This window comes from Mesoplodon mirus, assembly GCF_964341445.2.
Source record: "Mesoplodon mirus genome assembly, chromosome: 1".
Lineage (NCBI taxonomy): Eukaryota > Metazoa > Chordata > Mammalia > Artiodactyla > Ziphiidae > Mesoplodon > Mesoplodon mirus.
In genome coordinates, this window is record NC_138976.1 from 191,978,432 (window position 1) to 191,996,707 (window position 18,276).

Sequence of the window (18,276 nt, forward strand, 5' to 3'; positions counted from 1 at the left end):
CCTAGTCACTTGATACTTTTCCAACCCAGAAATGTCTTTCTCAAAGACCTGGGAGTCAGCTCTTTGAAATATAACCTTCAAGAAAGGTATTGCCCCTACTTCCCAGTCTCTGTGGGGAGTATAGGAGCCTAACTTTGATAAGAGCCAAAGCAAACAGAGATGGTCTAATTATATTGACCAACCTCTTCCCCAGCATCCTCTACTATTTTTCCTACAGCTCATCCTGGCATCTAAAAACTTCCATGCCTTTTGTTTCAGCAGAATGGAGTTCAGTCTCTCTCCTCTATTACAGAATCATCTTGAGTAAAGTACTCCTTGCCTGTGTAACCATCTGGTGCAATTTTTCTTTGACATCACTCCATCACATACTTCAAACTGCCTACCACTTTCAGATTAATCTTATAAAACTTTGTATATGTGCTGCTGAAGTGAGCACAATCTTTATAGAACTTTGAATCACTCCCTATTTCCGGTGGCATGAAGCCCACCATTCAAACTTCTCCACAGTCTTATACCTTCCAAACTCATTACTGTTATCTTCCAATTCCTGAATTCTCTCCTCCAATAATATTAGTACATTTTCTTCCTAAACGTGGCTAACATTTCCCCATTTTGAGATTTCATGTCTCTTCTAATTTTTTTTAAATATTTGGAAATTTTATTATACTGTATTTGCCCATAACAAATAAAATGGGAATTGTTTCAAGTCTTTGCAAATAAATTTAATACAGGGTATTAAGAACAACAGTGATGAAACTTCTGAGAAGTAAAGAAGGGCCACCTAGATAATGGAGTGATTAGTAGGAACAGGAATTTACTTTTACCCCTATGCTGGAAAGTCAGAGTTAAGCAGAGGGTTGTAAAGGAGTCCAGGGCCAGGTTAAATGATCATCAATGTCAGACCATACCAGTTCTGTCTCATTGGAGTTGGAGCCGTGGAAGTTACAAAGTTGCTGCTGGAGAATCTTCACAAAGTAGGGGAAGAAAGGGAGAAATCTCGTAGCTTATCCCTAAACTCCCATATACCATCAGTTGCTTCTTTTTCGCTGCGCCTGATCAGAAGTAGGCTGCCTGTATGAGTCTGCTATCATGTGATACAAAACAGATTCAAGAAGGAACAATGACTAAGTTCAAGAAAAAGCAGCCCAAAACTAGTATTTTTGCTTGAATGTTGTGCAACAGTCTGTTTTCTGTATTTTTCTAACTTCATTGAGATGTAATTGACATATAGCATTGTGTAAGTTTAAGGTGTACAATCTGTTGGTATGTTACATGTTGTGAAATGATTACCACAGCGGAGCTAGTTAACACAACTCCGTTACCTCGCATAAATAACATTTTTTTTTCGGTGAGAACATTTAAGATCTACTCTCTTAGCAACTTTAAAGTATATAATACAGTTCTGTTAACCTCAGTCACCATGCTGTAGATTAGATTCCCAGAAATTCATGTGCTAACTGGATATTTTACCCTTTGGTCAACATCTCCCCATTTCCCCCAACCCCAACCCCTGGCAACAACCATTCTATTCTCTGTTTCTCTGGGTTTGGCTGTTTTAGAGTCTACAATTTAGTTATATCATACAGTATTTATTTTTCTCTCTCTGACTTATTTCACTCATCATAATGCCCCAAGGATGCATAAATGTTGTTGCAAGTGGCATGATTTTCTTTTTCATGGCTGAATAATATTCCATCTATGTATGTACCACATCTTCTATATCCATTTATCCATGCATGGACACTTTGGTTGTTTCCATTTCTCGGCAATTGTGAATAATGCTGCAATGAATGTGCGAGTGCAGATATCTCTTTGAAATAGTGATTTCATTTTCTTTGGATATATATATACCCAAAGCAGGATTGCTAATGTATGGTAGTTTTCTTTTTAATTTTTTTGAGGAGACTCCATATTGTTTACCATAGTGGCTGTACCAATTTACATTCCCACCAACAGTGCACAAGGGTTTCCTTTTCTGCATCCCTGTCAACATTTGTTACCTCTTAGTCTCTTTGAGGTGATATCTCATTGTAGTTTTGATTTACATTTCCCTGGTGATTAGTGATGTAGAGCATCTTTTCATGAACCTGTTGGTGATTTGGATGCCTTCATTGGAAAAATTTTTATTCAGTTCTTCTGCCCAAGTTTTAATTGAATTGTTTGAGAATCTATATCTATCTATATATAGATATATATATATATATATAGCCATTGTATGAGTTCCTCATATATTTTGGATAGTAACACCTTATCACATACATGATGTGCAAATATTTTCTCCCATTCTGTAGCTCACCCTTTCGTTTTGTTGATTGTTTATTGTTCTGTGTAGAAGCTTTTTAGGTTGATGTAGTTATATAACAAGTTGTATATAACAAGTTATATAACAAGTTGTATTTCTCTTGGTGATTTTAAGATTCCCTTGTTATCTTTAACGTTGACATTTTAATTTTAATACTTCTTGGTATGGATCTCTTTAGGTTGATCTGCTTTGGAGCTCTCTGGGCTTCCTGTATCTGGATGTCTGTTTCTTTCCCCAGGTTAGGAAAAGTTTTCAGATATTATTTCTACAAATGTTTTCTGCCCCCTTTTCTCTTCTCCTTCTGGAGTTCCTATAAGGTGAATGTTATGCCATTTGATGTGCCATAAATCCCTTAAGCTATATTCATTATTTTCATTCTTTTTTCTTCCTTATTCTCTGATTGGATGAGTTCCTCTGACCTGTCTTTGAGTTCACCTATTCTTTCTTGTGCTTCATCTACTGTATTTCTAAGTTCAATTATTGCATTCTCCAGTTATGTGACTTCTATTTGGAACTTTCTTATATCTTCTGTTTCTTCGTTTAAGTTCTCACTGTTTTCATCCATTTTCCTTCTGAGTTCAGTGAGCATTTTTATGACCATAACTTTGAACTCTTTATCAAGTAAATTACTTATGTTCATTTCATTAAGATTTTTCCCTGAGGTTTTATTTTGTTCTTTTTTTGGAGTATAGTCCTCTCTTTCTTCATTTTGCTTGACTCTCTGTGTTGGTTTCTATGCATTAAGTGAAATAGCCACATCTCCCAGTCTTGAAGAGCTGTGTGACAGATGAACCTTGTCATTTAACCCTGTCTACTCTTGGTTGCCTCTCAAATCTTTGTGATTGTCTAAGCAGTTTATTTTTAATAGACCTGGCACACCACCCCAGCAGTTGAGGGTGTGCCAAGACAAATGAGCAACCCAAAGTGGAGGATCTCAGGCAGTACCTAGATTCAGGTTGATAGGAAGCCAGAAAATTTGGTAACAGCTTTTAAAGTATGCAAATATATTTAGCCTTGTGAGATTGCAAGTGTAAGCCCTGCTGCGCCCCAGAAGCAAGCAATCTGAAGGTGTCCCCCGGGGAGCAGTCACAAGAAAACAGTGCTTCAGATAAGTGTACAAGCTCCATTCTGGGAGATACCAGTGAACTGTAGTAAGGCAGAGTGAGGGTGGAGAGATGGCACCCCCAGCCTACCTTCCCCGAGAGCACATCCGTAGCCTCTAGATGTGTGCTGAACCTGAAGTCTGCTCTTAAGTCTTGTCCCTACTAGCAAATAGGCTTTTTTCATGTAAAGGCTGGGGCTGTGTCTCAGTCTGATGTGTAGTGGTACATCCTGGGGGTGGTATCCTGCCAAGAACTGTCTCTCCAATTGTTACAGTCCCATGGGACCCAGAAAAGAAATCCCTCCTGGCCTCCAGAGCCAGGTGATCAAGGAGCATCCCCTGAGTGGAGGCCACAAAAATGGGATCTCCTGTCTTGGAGATTCTGGCTCTCTGGAGCACATCAGAAGGAAAGTGTGAAGATTATGCTTACTGGCTGAGTGAGGCGGTGGGAAGAGTGCAAAGATGACACCATTTGAATAAAGGGAAAGAGGGAAAAGAAAAAAAGAAAAAGAAGAAAAAAAATTTATATATATAGCAAGACAGAGGAAGAGCAGGGAAGAAGGAGCCAGCTGGCTGGAGCACAATGTTGTCACCTGCAGGAAAGGAAAAAGGGGAAAAAAGATGGCCCCTTTCAGTTTTATCAAGGCAGAGAGAGAGCAGGAAGATGGCACCCGCCAGCCTCTGTCCCTGGGGAGTATTCCAGCAGGCCCCTGTTCCTCAGATTAATGCTGTAAAATTGGGAAGTGAGTCTCTTTCACAAAAAGTCAGAGTGCTTTTCAAACAAACAGAATATTATTTATGTATATATAAGTTTATTTATTTATTACAATAATCTAGGAGGTAAGACTTTACAAATAAACAAATGTGCGGAAATATGAACTAACTTGCTTGTGAATAACAGACCTGGAGCATGCCTCAGAGAAAGTGTGTAAAATGTCTCAAAACTAGAGAAAGCATAGAAACAAACTAACCACTGACACGGCACTAATAGAAAAGCTATCAAAAGTCTAGATCTGGGCTTTCCTGTTGGCGCAGTGGTTGAGAGTCCGCCTGCTGATGCAGGGGACATGGGTTTGTACCCCGGTCTGGGAAGATCCCACATGCCGTGGAGCGGCTGGGCCTGTGAGCCATGGCCGCTGAGCCTGCACGTCTGGAGCCTGCGCTCCGCAGTGGGAGAGGCCACAACAGTGAGAGGTCCACGTATCGAAAAAAAAAAAATAAATAAATAAAACAGTCTAAATCTGAGCAGAACCAGGAAGAAAGGAAATGATAAGAGGGATGAGACCTTGCTAAATAAATACATTTTTATTTCCATAATTAGAGGTAAGAATAAGGAAGAGATGAAACTAATTCCTAGTGTCAAGCCTATGTAAGTGGAAAGGGTGTGATTTCAATTAACAAGAATTTCTTGTTTAGATTCAAAACAAGTATTTGTGTCAAAGAACCAATTCCAGTAGATTCCATGAGACATGCATATTTATATTCATTTTTCTGCATCAATGCTTTCAAGCTTTTAACCCATCCTTCTGGTGGGAAAGAAAAAGACATAAATATATGAAATATCTCATCAAGCTTTAATTATGTTTACTTCTTGATTTAAAATTACTCTTTATTACGTTAAAACGAAGATATTCTAGACTAACCCCAAAGCAGAATTGAAATGGCACACGAAAATGATCAAACATGATTCAAGCATCTCATTTAACAGATTTTACTACGTTTGTGTAATGATGTCTAAAATTGTGTTTTCATTAAACATAGCAGAGTAGAGCGAAACAGGGAGAGTCATCCTATAGACCTTGTTTGAATCTAAACATATTATCTATTACTGTAACTTTGAGAAAATCACTTAATTTGCATCAGCCTCAATGCCTTTATCTCTGAGAATAGTAATACCTATCTTGGATGGGGCTTGAGATCAAATAAGTTAAAACACAAGCAGAGTGTCTAGCAATTACAGTTGCTCAGTAAATAGCTCTTAATATTACCAATGGTCTGTGATGTGGGAAAACAATTACATAATAAAAAGATCCTTAATCGGGTATCTTTAAAATAAGGCTGAATGCAAAGAACTTCAGATTTTATGTCCTCCCTTTTTTTATTTTTACCCAGAGAATAATGCAATTCAGAAAACAGAGGGAGAGATTAATTTCCACTTCAACTGAAAAGTCATCATTATAAGATTTTTTCATCATGTGCTATAGTACATTAAATACAACCATAAAATCTTTGTTACCTCTCTATTGAAAGGTAGAATGTGGTGTCCCACTTCTTGAATATGGGCTGATACAGTGGCTTATTCAATCAACAGAATGCAAGAGAAAAGGTGTTCTTGCACTTGTGAGGTTAAGTCATAGGAAGACTTACAGATTCCAGCCAAGTCTCTTGAGATGTTTACTTTGGGTGAAGCCACTCACTATGTAAGAGTTCAACTACTTTGAGATATCCAGGTTGCTAAGACTCCAAAACTACACCGAGAAATTTCATGGAGAAAGACAGAGACAGAGAGAAAACCAGCCCCAGATTTTTCAGCCTGTGCAGCCCAACTCAAGCCCCAGATTTGTGAATGAAGATGCCATCTTGGTTGGACATTTCAGCACCAAAAGATGTGACTCAAAGAAAATTTAGCCAGAACCAAGGCCCCAGACATATGACACCAGTCAAGTTGTCTAATCTATCTCCAATCATTCAAGCCACCACAGCTGAGGCCCAGTCATGATGGAGCAGAGATGAGCCATCCCCAGTATTCTTTATCTTTATTCTTAGCTCACAAAGTCCTGACTATAACAGCATGGTTTCTATTGTATCTACCACTGCGTTTTGGACTGGTTTGTTATACTGCAATATGTATCTGGAATATATGTCTTGATCATTTCTTACAGTTCTAAAGCCACGGAACTCCTTTTACCCATATTCAGGGAAAATGTTATCTCTTGCTTATTTTCAGTCTCCCTTTGAGTCATAGAATCTGTTCAGAAGCTTCCTTGGACAGAGTCAGTAAAAGAAAACTCTTGATTACAAAACTCCATTATTACAACCAGGATAAAAGAACAGCCAAATCTGCTCACACACACCCCATTTTTTCACCACATCATAAACAATGGATTGGCCAAATTTTTAAGTGCTTGACTCTGTTTGAAAGTAAGCAACTTTCCATCTTCAACCTCTTCCCCTCCAACTCAACTTAGAGTGATGCTCTAGTCAACCTCCGGACTTCTTGATGCACCTCCCATCTCTGAAATGAGAAGTGAAGAAAAAACATCTTCAGAAGACTTCTGATATCAAGACAAGGGATAGAACAAAGGCCAAAGCAGCAATATTGCCATCCAGAGGAAAAACTACTGAACCTACACTGCAGTACTCAGAAGGAAAGTCAAGACATGAGAGAACTAAGTGTAAAGCACAGCTATATTGGTGGCTTCTATTTAAATAATCAAGGTCAATAAGTAGGTCTCTGGGATGATGATCCCTATACCCTGTTACTTGCACCAGAATTGGGACATAACCAGGAACAAATAGTTCAGGAAGCTAGAGTCATTGACACTGAGAGCCAACTACAGGGAACACCAAACATCCGGGGTTATTAGTTCATGTGCTTCTGTACCTAAATTTGGAAAGACTGTAAGACTTTCTGAATCTTCAGGTAACTTGCATACTATTCTAATCATAAACAATCATGCTCCCTCTTAAGCTAAACCATACAACTTCAGAATCAGGTGTTACTTCTTATTGGTACCACTGTCCACTAAGCAAAGACAGAAATGCAGAAGTAATCCTGACCCCTGCCTTTCCCTCATATATTCCCCCTCCCCACTTTTCCCTCATTCCCACATATTACTAGGTTTAATCAGTTCTCCTGCCTAGAGATCTGTTAAAGTCCTTCATTTTAATCATATTCCTTGGCCCTGATTCAGATCCTTGTCATCACTAGCCTAGGCTGCCCGCTATCTATTTCTGACCCTCCCATCTGAACTGTTGCCCTTCATATTCATCCTCAACACTACTATCAATATTATTTCTAAATTGCAAATTTGACCATCAACTGTCTAAAGACTTCAACATCTTTCCATTGCACTAATGATAAAGTCCAACTTCTAAACATGTCATAAAGGTCTCCATTTTTTGGCCTTGCTCTGCCAATTTAACTAATGTCTTTTTTTAGTAATTAAAATCTACTATCCTTGTTGTTTTACGAGTGTTAGCAGTTGCTGTTCTCACTTTTGAAAATATTTCCCCCTTTCATTCACTTAGAAAACTCCTATTCATCCTTTAAAACCCAAATGCAGTGAAACCGATTTTCTCTCTCACTCAAATCACTTTCTCCTCAAAACTGTAATTTTACCTCTGTGTAGCTCAATTGTTTGTTATACTCTAATGACAACAGATTCTTAAATATACTCATCTTTGTATCTTAATATCCGATAATATGACTGACATTTAACAAACGCTAAACATACTTGACACTTGAATTGATTGAATTGAATTAAACTGAATCAATCACTCTCAAGAACACTAACGATTGTGAGGGTTTCCTGCATCAAGAGTACAAATCACGCTGAATTTTCATAATACTGCTAGTCTTGATTGAGGCACAGCAAACAAGTTTACAACAGAGTTCCCCTGTGAAAAGAATAACTTCAGTAAAAGATAACAAATACACTCAGAAGTCCATAAAGGAGGCAGGGTAGTCTAGGGGATTCTGTTCTCATCCAAAGTCTTGCTGAGATTTGATTCAGAGGGGAAAGATTGATTTTTCTAGCTTAAGTTAAACGAGGCATGGAACAAATGTCAAAAGCAGGACATAGACTTAGATTCTTCACCGTCACACCAGTAAAGTTACCATCCTTCCATCTCCTTGAGAACAAACAAGAAAGCCTGCTGTGGACCGTGAACAAAACAACAACTGTGAATTTACACAGCTCCTTCAACTTCTAAGCTGTGTACTGAGAGTGAATTAGAGGTCTCCTCCAGATAGCATTGCAAATAAGCATTATTTTATTTTCACCAAGCCTTTCAGGTGATACATGCGACAAAATGAGCAAAGTCAGTACTCACTGTGACAGACAAAGTAACTATTATGTATCTGTCCTAAAAGTTCCTGTGATGTTCTGGCTAGTTTTGCTTAAGTACTATTTATAATATTTATGAGAAAGGAGGACAAAAATGAACCTGATGCTTTTGTGGAGAAGGAATTCCCTGGCTGAGCAGAAAAGCCTGCCAAAGTTTTGGTGTTTCTTGTTTGTTTGAAACAAGACTGAAGGACCATATAATGCAAGATGAAGCCATTAACAGTTAAAAGGGAGAAGACACACTAAAGAGACTCAGCCAGGGCCCTGGTAAATTATCAAAAATTGTGGGCTTTCTTAGTGAGAGTCTAGGATTTGAGAAATTCATGAGGAGGAAAGGCGGAGGTCCCTGGGCACCTGAAAATGAGAATTGCTGCATTGAACTAGGCTGACTTTGGCATGGCATTTTGAAGAAGGTAGTCATATGGAATGTAACGAATAAATAGAGCATATCAGAGCCTGAAAACCTGAGAATAGGCTCCTGTGGGTGAAACGAGGTGAAGCACGGTGCTTGATACACTATAAACCCTCAGTAACATTGACTGGTTTTGAGTGAAATGAAACCTAACCTGAATCCAGTCCCTACTCGGTAACAGCGGGGAAGATAATGGGTGCCTAGGCAACGTCTAGCAAGTTCTGGGCTAGAGGCGGCTCCCAACTGTTGCGTCACCAGGGGCCACAGAACTGAGTCGGGAAGGGAGAAGGGAGGAATCTGTGCAGAGGGTCATCCGACTGAGTCTGAACCGGACACTCTGGCAGGAAGTAGAAAGCGAAACGACCATTGGTGAATTTCAATATCACGTCGTGAATTTCAGATAATTTTCCACTTGTTTATTAAGGTGGAAAACTCGGATTCCAACGATGAAATAGATGGAGTTTCGGCCCAACACATAAGTCAAACGGACCGATTGGTTCGGGAAGATGATTTCTCCAGGTTCGTAAATAATCTGAGTGAAGAAGATTACGAACTTATGAGAGACAACAATCTTCTAGGCATTCCAGGTGAAAGTACGGAAGAAGAGTTGCTGAGAAGACTTCAGCTAATCAAAGAAAACTTACAACAAGACTCAGATGAAAATACAGGTATATTTTGCTTTTGGAGGGAATAGGATGGGATGAATAAGGAACTTCATAATAGGAAATAGTAACTTCATAATAGTAAATAGTAAATTATACAGAAGTGACTTACATTAATTTGGTAAGTAACTTCTCATAAAAAGAACTGGCATTTACTTGATTTTTGGTGAGCATGTCAAGGTATGTTTGTTTGTTTTCCTGATTCACACTTGGGTTGTTTTAATTGGGAAACAGTGCAAAGTAGCCTATTTGTATTTTTCTTGGTTTTCGACCTCAACTGAAAGTCCCTCCTACTTCTTGAATTATTTTTTCTACATAGACATGTAAAAAAAGCAAACAGAAATATTCTCCACTGGGGACAATGGTGCTCTCTTCAACACCTGGGGACATTTGACAATGGCTAGAGATATTTTTGGTTGTCACAGGGGAGGCATGGGTGTTACTAGCATCTAGTGGGCAGAGGCCAGGGATGCTGCCAAAGATCCCACAATGCACAGGATAGCTCCCCAAAACAAAGAATTGTCCAGCACCAAAATGTCAATAATGCTAAGGCTGAGAAACTCTGCTCGGACCTCAGGTCTGGTGCCCTCCCTTCCAGTGTCAAGTAGAGGATTTTGCTGTCTAATGAAGAGGATACTATAATACTTTGGCTCTTGAATATGGTCTTATATGTACCATGCTAGGTTCAGTCTATTCATTTGATCTGACCTTCAATTTAATGTCGATTAAAAATCTTGGGAACATTAAGAAGTATTCAAAATGCAAACACTTTTAAACCTATAAAACTTGTTTATGTTTGGGCAATAGCCTTATATTTTAAAACAGCTTATCTATTATCAAAAGCACATAAGTGAAGAGCCTACAAGTAGTCATGTTGGAGACTAATGAAAATTAGACAAAAATGTAAACTGAACTAAACTACTAGCATTGTACCTTAACTGGTGTTTACCTTGTTTAATTGCATTAGTGTTTTGACAGTGGACTGAAAAAAATGTCTCTTGACATTCCTCCCACAGTGGTACACAGGGCTGTGTATATGATGAAATACTGAAACATAGACTTCCTCCGGATTCCCTTTTTAAAAAATTCTCTAAGTTTATCTAGGATTAGCTCACTCTTTTTGGATGGAATCGAAACTTTTCTACCTTTACTTATAAATCTACACAGTGCAGTTTATAAAATATTAACTCTATAAATGTGAAATCAGTTGAAAACATCTGAGTATTTAAGTTCTCATTTTTTGTTTGTTTTTGAAACAAAGTTTCAGAGTGCTATTTTATGATGGTTCTAATTTTGGTGGTTTTTTTATGCACCCTCCCCATTTTTTTTTGTTAACAGACAGAGGAGAATCTTCAGATGACGTGTCTAGTGGTGACTCTCTAATAGACTGGCTTAACTGTTCTGGACAAACTGAAAATATGACAAGTGGACAAAGAGAAAACCAATCTTGGAGAGAAGAGAGCCACATTAATCCTAAAAGTGATCAGCTCATATTCAGTTTAGAAATAAATGCTAACCTTGATAATGGGAGTCCAAATCCAGAGAATGAATATGTAGCATCTGCAAGACTTCCCAGAAGAGAAAATATGGAAGACAGCCAAAGGCAAGTGGAAAGTCCACAATCTGAATCAATATTTACAAGACCATCTATGTCTGAACAAGATACAACTGAAACATTAATGGAATTCCCACCTACCACAAGTCAGAGAAGAGCAAGAAGTAGGAGCCCAGAGTATCGGAGAACCAGAGCAAGAATTGAAAGTTGGTTGCCTCCACGTTCACTTAGGGAAATTGTACAAAGACTTAATCATAGTATACCCTCTCAGAATTTTGAGCAGCCTCTGCTAAGTGAGAATGCGAGATTTTCTAGAACTGAGCACCAAGAAATATTGACACAGCAAATGACTGGATTTGAGTTGCAAAATAGCGGTCTTATTGAAACTTCTAGAACAAGGAATGCCGTTCATGGAGAAAATTCTCCAGATACAACCAGCAGTGGTGAATCTTGGGGAATGAGGGAAATATATCCAACCATACCGTTCAATCTTGAAGTAGGACAAGTTCATTCTGGAGCATATTCTCAGAGAGACAGCAGAGCTAGTAGAACTCAGTTAACATCTGAGACACCAAACAACACTGTCACTTCTGAAAGTGAACGAGGACTGAGGCATATGTATTCACATTCTGAGCAGGCAGGTGTGAGAGCTTATGTCAATACCATTAGAAATCCCGTTTGCAGAACGTTAAATACTAGCTTAAATGATACAACATCTGTTCCAATTCAGAGCATGTTAAGGCAGACAATGACAGAATTTAGTAACTCAAATAACCTTATGGACAGTGACAGTATTTTAGAGCATAGTGTCTCACCTCCAAGTCAAAACATGGAATGGCTAGAGTCACCTAACGGTAGTAGTAGTGGTACATTTGGTTCTGATTCAAATGCTAGCTATGATACCCATTCAAGTTCCACACTGAGTTGGCATTCAAGCCCCAATTGTACGTCTAGTTCCAGTTCTAGTCCTATTTCTGGTTCCAGCTCAAGTGATGAAAATTCAGGAATTAGATCACGGATGTTTGAAGGCATTGAAGAAACAAACTTATCATCAGAGACCAGCCAAGGGGGAATACAAATTAGCCTAATAATATCTGATGAAAGTGACTCTGGGTCCTCGCATAATCTGCAAACGACAGGACTCAACAAAGCACAGATTGACAGCTTGGCTGTAAGATCTTTTGGTGAAAATGATGCACTAAAAGCCTGTAGCATTTGCCTTACAGAGTACACAGAAAACAGCAAGCTTCGCATACTACCTTGCTCCCATGAATATCACATTCACTGCATTGATCGCTGGCTGTCTGAGAACTCTACATGTCCGATTTGTCGTAGGCAAGTAGTGGATTCAAATGAGAGTGAAAATCCTGATAGAGATCTGAATTCTCAGCTATATAAAGTGTTACAGGGCTTCCCTGGTGGCCCAGGGCTTGAGAGTCGGCATGCCGATGCAGGGGACAGACAATAAAAATTAATTTCACACCACAGCAGTTCACTGAATTTCAATAGAAACTTAGCATGTGCACTGGGTTGGGATGTTCCTGATTCCATGGGAGAAATGTCTTAATATGATATAATGAATCTAGATAGATCCTAGTAGTATTATCTCGTCATGTAAATCCCAGACATCTCTTAGCCCTGTTCAATCCTGGTTGTGCATGCAAAGAAACAGAAACCCAACCAAATATCAATAATTAAGAAGCCATTTAAGACTACATTAGAGTCATTCACATAAAGAAGTCATGTTACATTCCTAGAATGCCATAAAAAGCTTTGAAACCCTTCTCTTCCTATCTCTCTCCACAGCAGTTTATCCCACCTCCCTAACACTACCTTAACATTTCTCCTATTCCCCACTACCAATGTATCAGTCAGTTCTAGCTAAAAACTGATGGCACACTTTAAAAGAGTGATGGAATAGCATTTAATGAAGAGACTAAAGTGTGTAAAGAATGAGGGGAAACCAAGAGATGATGAAGTAGCCTGAGGCTAGCAGCTGTGAGAAGCCAGTATTATAACCACTAGGTTTGAAGGGGCATAGAGAGATAGCAGTTCCTGCAACCCAGAATGTCTTCGAGTTATAGGAGAAGCCCACCCAACAAGAGATGTAACCTTAGGAAACGGCATCCACAGCCAACCTAAAGTTTGGAAGGGGGCAGATCATGGAAATAAATACCCTTGCCTTCTTTCCTCCTGACTTCTAATCACTTATCAGTAGTTCATATTAACCAAACCCAACCTGAAGACACAGACTGGTCCATGAAGCTGATAAAGATCAGCCTCCTGGAATCACGAAGCAGGGTTAAGAAGGATGGCGAGTAGATCCGGTAAGCAAATCAGAGACCATCTACCACAACCAGCATTCCCAACTCTCTTCAAACCCAGCCTGTGTATGCTTTCTTGCCTCTTCCGCTTCCGCTTGTTCTCTATTCCACTCTATGACTCAGCTCTTTAACAACCCTCTCTATTTTCCTTTCATTTACTCGGATCTTGTATTTTTAAAAGTGATAAGATGACAAAGCCTTAGAACTTAATTACCTTTCTCTTAAACATGTCACACTTTGATTTGCTGTGATTGTAAACAACTAAGGATAAAGGGCAGTTATAGGTATGTCTTTAATTTTTGCTTCTTCAATATATTCAAGCTTCAATTTCTTTCTATATATGTTTAGTTCATATAATTAATTTTTAAAACAGATTCTGATTTCTTATAAAGGGTTTTATGGTTTATATATGACTCTGAATCCTTGTGTGAATGACCCAAAGTAGCCAATTGGTGCTTGGAGCCTCACAAGCTGCAATATGAAAGCCTTAAAGGTAAAACTTGGCTTCAAGAAACATGTCTACATAGTTCAATTCTAATTGTCCCCAGTAAAACCATCACCCAAAACCCCGAGTATTTGAAATCAAAATTTAGGTCATGCTTCCTCCCAACCTAAACATAGTGAAGGACTTTTCTCCTAATTCAGCCTGAAGACTATTTTTGGGGGGTTGTATTGGCCAGTCCAAAAAATTTTGCTTAAATTTTTCAATCCTGGTATAGGTGAGAGTACATTGTATTATAACCTAAAGCAATAATCAGAAATTTTGTGCAATGTGCAACCTATACAAATGTAGGCAGTGTTAAGTATACACCTTCTCTAAAAAGTTAAAGTCAGCAACATCACTGACCTTTCTTTTCTCTGTGAATTGCTGGCAGCCACAGTATTTGCACATAACTACAAAATATAAATGGGGAGCGGTGGTGAAGTTTTTGAAAACATCTTTGAGGTAGCATATTTTTCACACAGAGGATATCTGCATGGCCAGAAATGAAGGCTTGGATCAAACCTCTGAAATTTACATTAACTTCTGAAAGTTGTTTGAATAGTCTGATTTTTAGGAAGTATTTTTGATGTCAGATATACTTCATTTAAAGTGAGTAGAATAATTATAACAGTACTTGGCTTTCATACTATCCTAACAGATTAAAACCTTCCAAAGGATGATAATTGCTTAATTAATGCTTCAGTACATTCACATGCACCTTCTGTGGTCGACAGAATTCTAAGATGATGCCCAATGATCTTTGTAGGAGCCCCTCCCCTTGAGTATGAGACCTGTGAATGTGATGGAATATCATTCCCATTATTAGATTATGATATATAGCACAGTTGATTGGGAGATTATCCAGAGTGAGCCTGACCTAATCAGGTGAGCACTTCAAAGGCACACAGAGGACTTCTAATCCAGATAAGATGGTTTATACTTCCCTCTCCCTGCTCCCCCTTTATACGCACAACTATATATCCTGGAAATAATATGAGACAACCAAAGGAGATCTCTGAAAGGTCTAGAGAAGGTGAATTGCCTAGGGACCCTCAGAATGGATGAACAGCCTCATGGCAGGGCACCTTATGACCCTCTACCAACAAAAAAATGTGATCCAGGCCCAGCATTTCCTAACTCCCAACTTAGTAACAGGAAGTGGCTCAAAGAGGCTCTTCCTCCATCACATCAAATGGGAATCCCCCAAACACCAGGCGAGCCTTGCAGAACCTGCAAGGACGAACAATTGGAAGCCCTGATGACACTAAGTGACCAGGGAAAGTGCTTTCCTTCCCCACTGGGCCTGAGATCCCCCTTCACCACCCAGACACATCAGTGGCTAAGGGTCCCAGCAAAAGTGCTCCTACCACAAAAAGCTCCCACCTGGACAATGCTCTCCTCAGATGGGCCTGAGACTCCTCTCCCCTCCCCAGAAACATCAGGCAACTTGCTGGTACCGGCAACGGAGATCCCTCCACAGAAAGCTCTCAACCTGGTAAGCACCCTCCACTCCTTACAGTCCAGGGAGACCCTGTCACAAGTGCCTGGCCCAGGAAGGACTCTTCATCACGTGTTCCAGAGATTCCCTTCCCTCACCAGAAGCACCAAGTGCCATATCCTGGGGAAGCTACTTCAGACCCCATAAGCAGCATGAGAAGGGACCAGAGGTAACCCCACCTGCACAAGAGAAACAGACCAAAAGAGTACCACAAAGGGTCAGAAAATTAGGTGATCATGGAACCACCATCAATAAAAGTACAGGAAATGTGTGCCAAACCTATAAAGAGTGAATGCCTGCTAAAAATTAAAAAAAAAAACACTTTAAATAGGGACAAAAGTATCCTAACATAATAGCCAAAATGTCCAAAAGACAATAAAATATCACTACTTATACCACGAACCAGATACATGACAGCTTGAATAAGATGTGACAGATGATGCCAACAGAGATGAATTAGATGTTAGAATTATCTGACAAGGGTTTAAAAATTCTGATTTCAGACCTTTAAGACCTTGAACACAGAACCTAGTCACTCCATGCCAGTATCCCCACCTATAGCACTGTGAGCTAATAAAGGGATGCTGTTTTAAACCATTACATTTGTACTAATTTCTTATGCAGCAACAGACAACTAATACAACTTCTCATCTAGGATCCATCCTGTACCTAGAAAATGATTATAATGAGTCCTAGACAAGTAAATGGCTTAATGTCTTGGTTCTAGGCCCACTATAATATTATATTCTACCATTTTTCCCAAAAATGGAATCCCTAATTCCTGCTACTGAAGCTGCTAGAAGACAGTATCCTTCCTGTTTGAACAACCACCAATATCGTATCGCTCTAACTTTACTTCACATCACCCTATCTCATTCTACCAGTGTATGCTGCTTATATCATAAACCCAATTTAACACTCTGACTTTGAAACTATAGAGCCACTTATTTTTCTCTCAAAGCGATTGCTGAGTATTATATTGCTCTTCCAAATCATATTCCTCTCTGTCTGCCCTGACAAATCAGAAATGGAGAAGATTTGTACCTGAATCTTCTGAGCTCAACCTGATACGTTTTTTACATTACAGTATATCAGTTTAAATACACAGCATCACTGTGGTTGTGAGCATAAATATTTCCATCTTAAGAATTTTCTCTGTATTTTCTTGGTAGTTTTTAAAACATTTGTTTATTTTGGCCTAATTCCAAAAAAAAACCCTTGTCTGAATAACAAATTCTTTTTGAAAGTAGTTATAGCCTGTGGATAAGTTTTTGATAGCAATATAAAGTCTATCTTTTTTGGCTAACCATGAAAATAAGTTGTGCTCTCAATATTCCATGAAGAATTAAGTAGAAAGATTCTTTTGTAAATGCAAACAAGCCTGAGCATCGAACAACATGAACATCAAAACACTGCATGTACTGGAAAGTTCACAAAGAAATGTGACGTTTCTGTTAAGTAATATTACTTGTTATCCATAGGCAATACTTTGAGATCTTCAGTATCTTCTTTACTACGATTAACCAAACATTTCGTGTCTTTTCATTATTTGAGAGGTGAATGTATACTCCCTTCAATGAGAAGTTTCCTGGTATGAGAATTTCGAATGGAAATCTGAACTGCATTTCTTTTCTGTGACTTCTTTTAAGATTTGAAAATTCGTTACCATCTTAACTCAGGCTTTTTCACTATGAAATAAGAGGCTCTCCTTTGTGTGATATTCAAAACTCTCCATTGTTAATCATCAAGCCAGCATCTTTAACATCACTGCAAAAATATGGAGATTTGGAAAAGCATGTTGGGGAAAATCCTTTTTCTCTCATCCACCATTCGTAGAGGACAGACACTAATTATAAGCCATCTCTGGGCTCTGGGTTCTGCATTCTCACATCACTAGTCACAACACAGTTATCTACCACCCCTGGCTTGTCATCTTCTATTCTGGAAGTATATTTTTTTTTCTTTAGTATCACTTGTGACTATCTAAAACATTTTTTATTTATCTTGTGCTTGTTTTCTTCCCCATTCCTATCCCAAAATAGAAGCTCCAAAAGACCTTTCTTTTTTTTAAAATTACTACTACATTTCTAAAAACTAGAACAGTTATTGGCATACACACACACACACACACACACACACACACACACACTGCTTCAGAATTTTTGGCCACTGTGAGCATCCCAGACTTATTTTTCACCCTTTATTCTCCAAAGAAAACCTATTTTAATACTGTTACCTACCATCCTGGATTTGATGTATTTCAACCTAGATCTCTCTCACTTACTTAACATATTTGTATAGGGTTTCTTGCCTATTAAGTTATAATATCGGCCAACCCTTTTCTAAATCACTATTTCAGGCATTCAACGCTGACCAAGAATGTGCCATGCCCGATGCTGGGTGCTAGGGTTATAGTTACGAAGTACAGCACTTATCATGAAGAAATGTATTACATTTTAAAGAAGGCAGATGAATAAACATACAGTAACACTCTATGTCAGGGATGCCCTGACACAGATTCAGATACAGGATAAAATGGAATGATCTAGGAGGAGAAATCTACACTAATAATTCAAACCTCCTTAAAGTTGGGTTATATCTGAGTTGTATCTTACAGGACTAGTAGCAATTAGCCAATGAAATGAAGTCATTAATTTTATTCTAAGCAAAATAAACACTGCATGCAACAGTAAAGATGCATTGAAAATTAAGGCTCAGTAAACAGTAAGTATGAATCATCATGCTCTGGGGTAGAAGAGGAAGAGATGTAAGTACATTAGCAAGAAATGGAGAGATGAGGCCAAAGAGGTAACAAGTGGTATTGTTTATCAGGCTGAAGAGTTGAACTAGATCTTCTAAGCAATGCAC

At 38.7% G+C, this 18,276-nt stretch overlaps 1 protein-coding gene across 1 annotated transcript; it reads left to right on the forward strand.

The window, feature by feature from the left end:
• Positions 1–884: 884 nt before the first annotated feature.
• LOC309806971 (E3 ubiquitin-protein ligase RLIM-like) lies at positions 885–17,107 on the forward strand (the record flags this gene model as incomplete). The annotated part of the gene is made up of 4 exons (XM_082626086.1): positions 885–974; positions 9,310–9,553; positions 10,886–11,956; positions 17,058–17,107. The coding sequence occupies 4 exons, from the start codon at positions 885–887 to the stop codon at positions 17,105–17,107; spliced, it is 1,455 nt and encodes a 484-aa protein (XP_082482212.1).
• Positions 17,108–18,276: the final 1,169 nt, after the last annotated feature.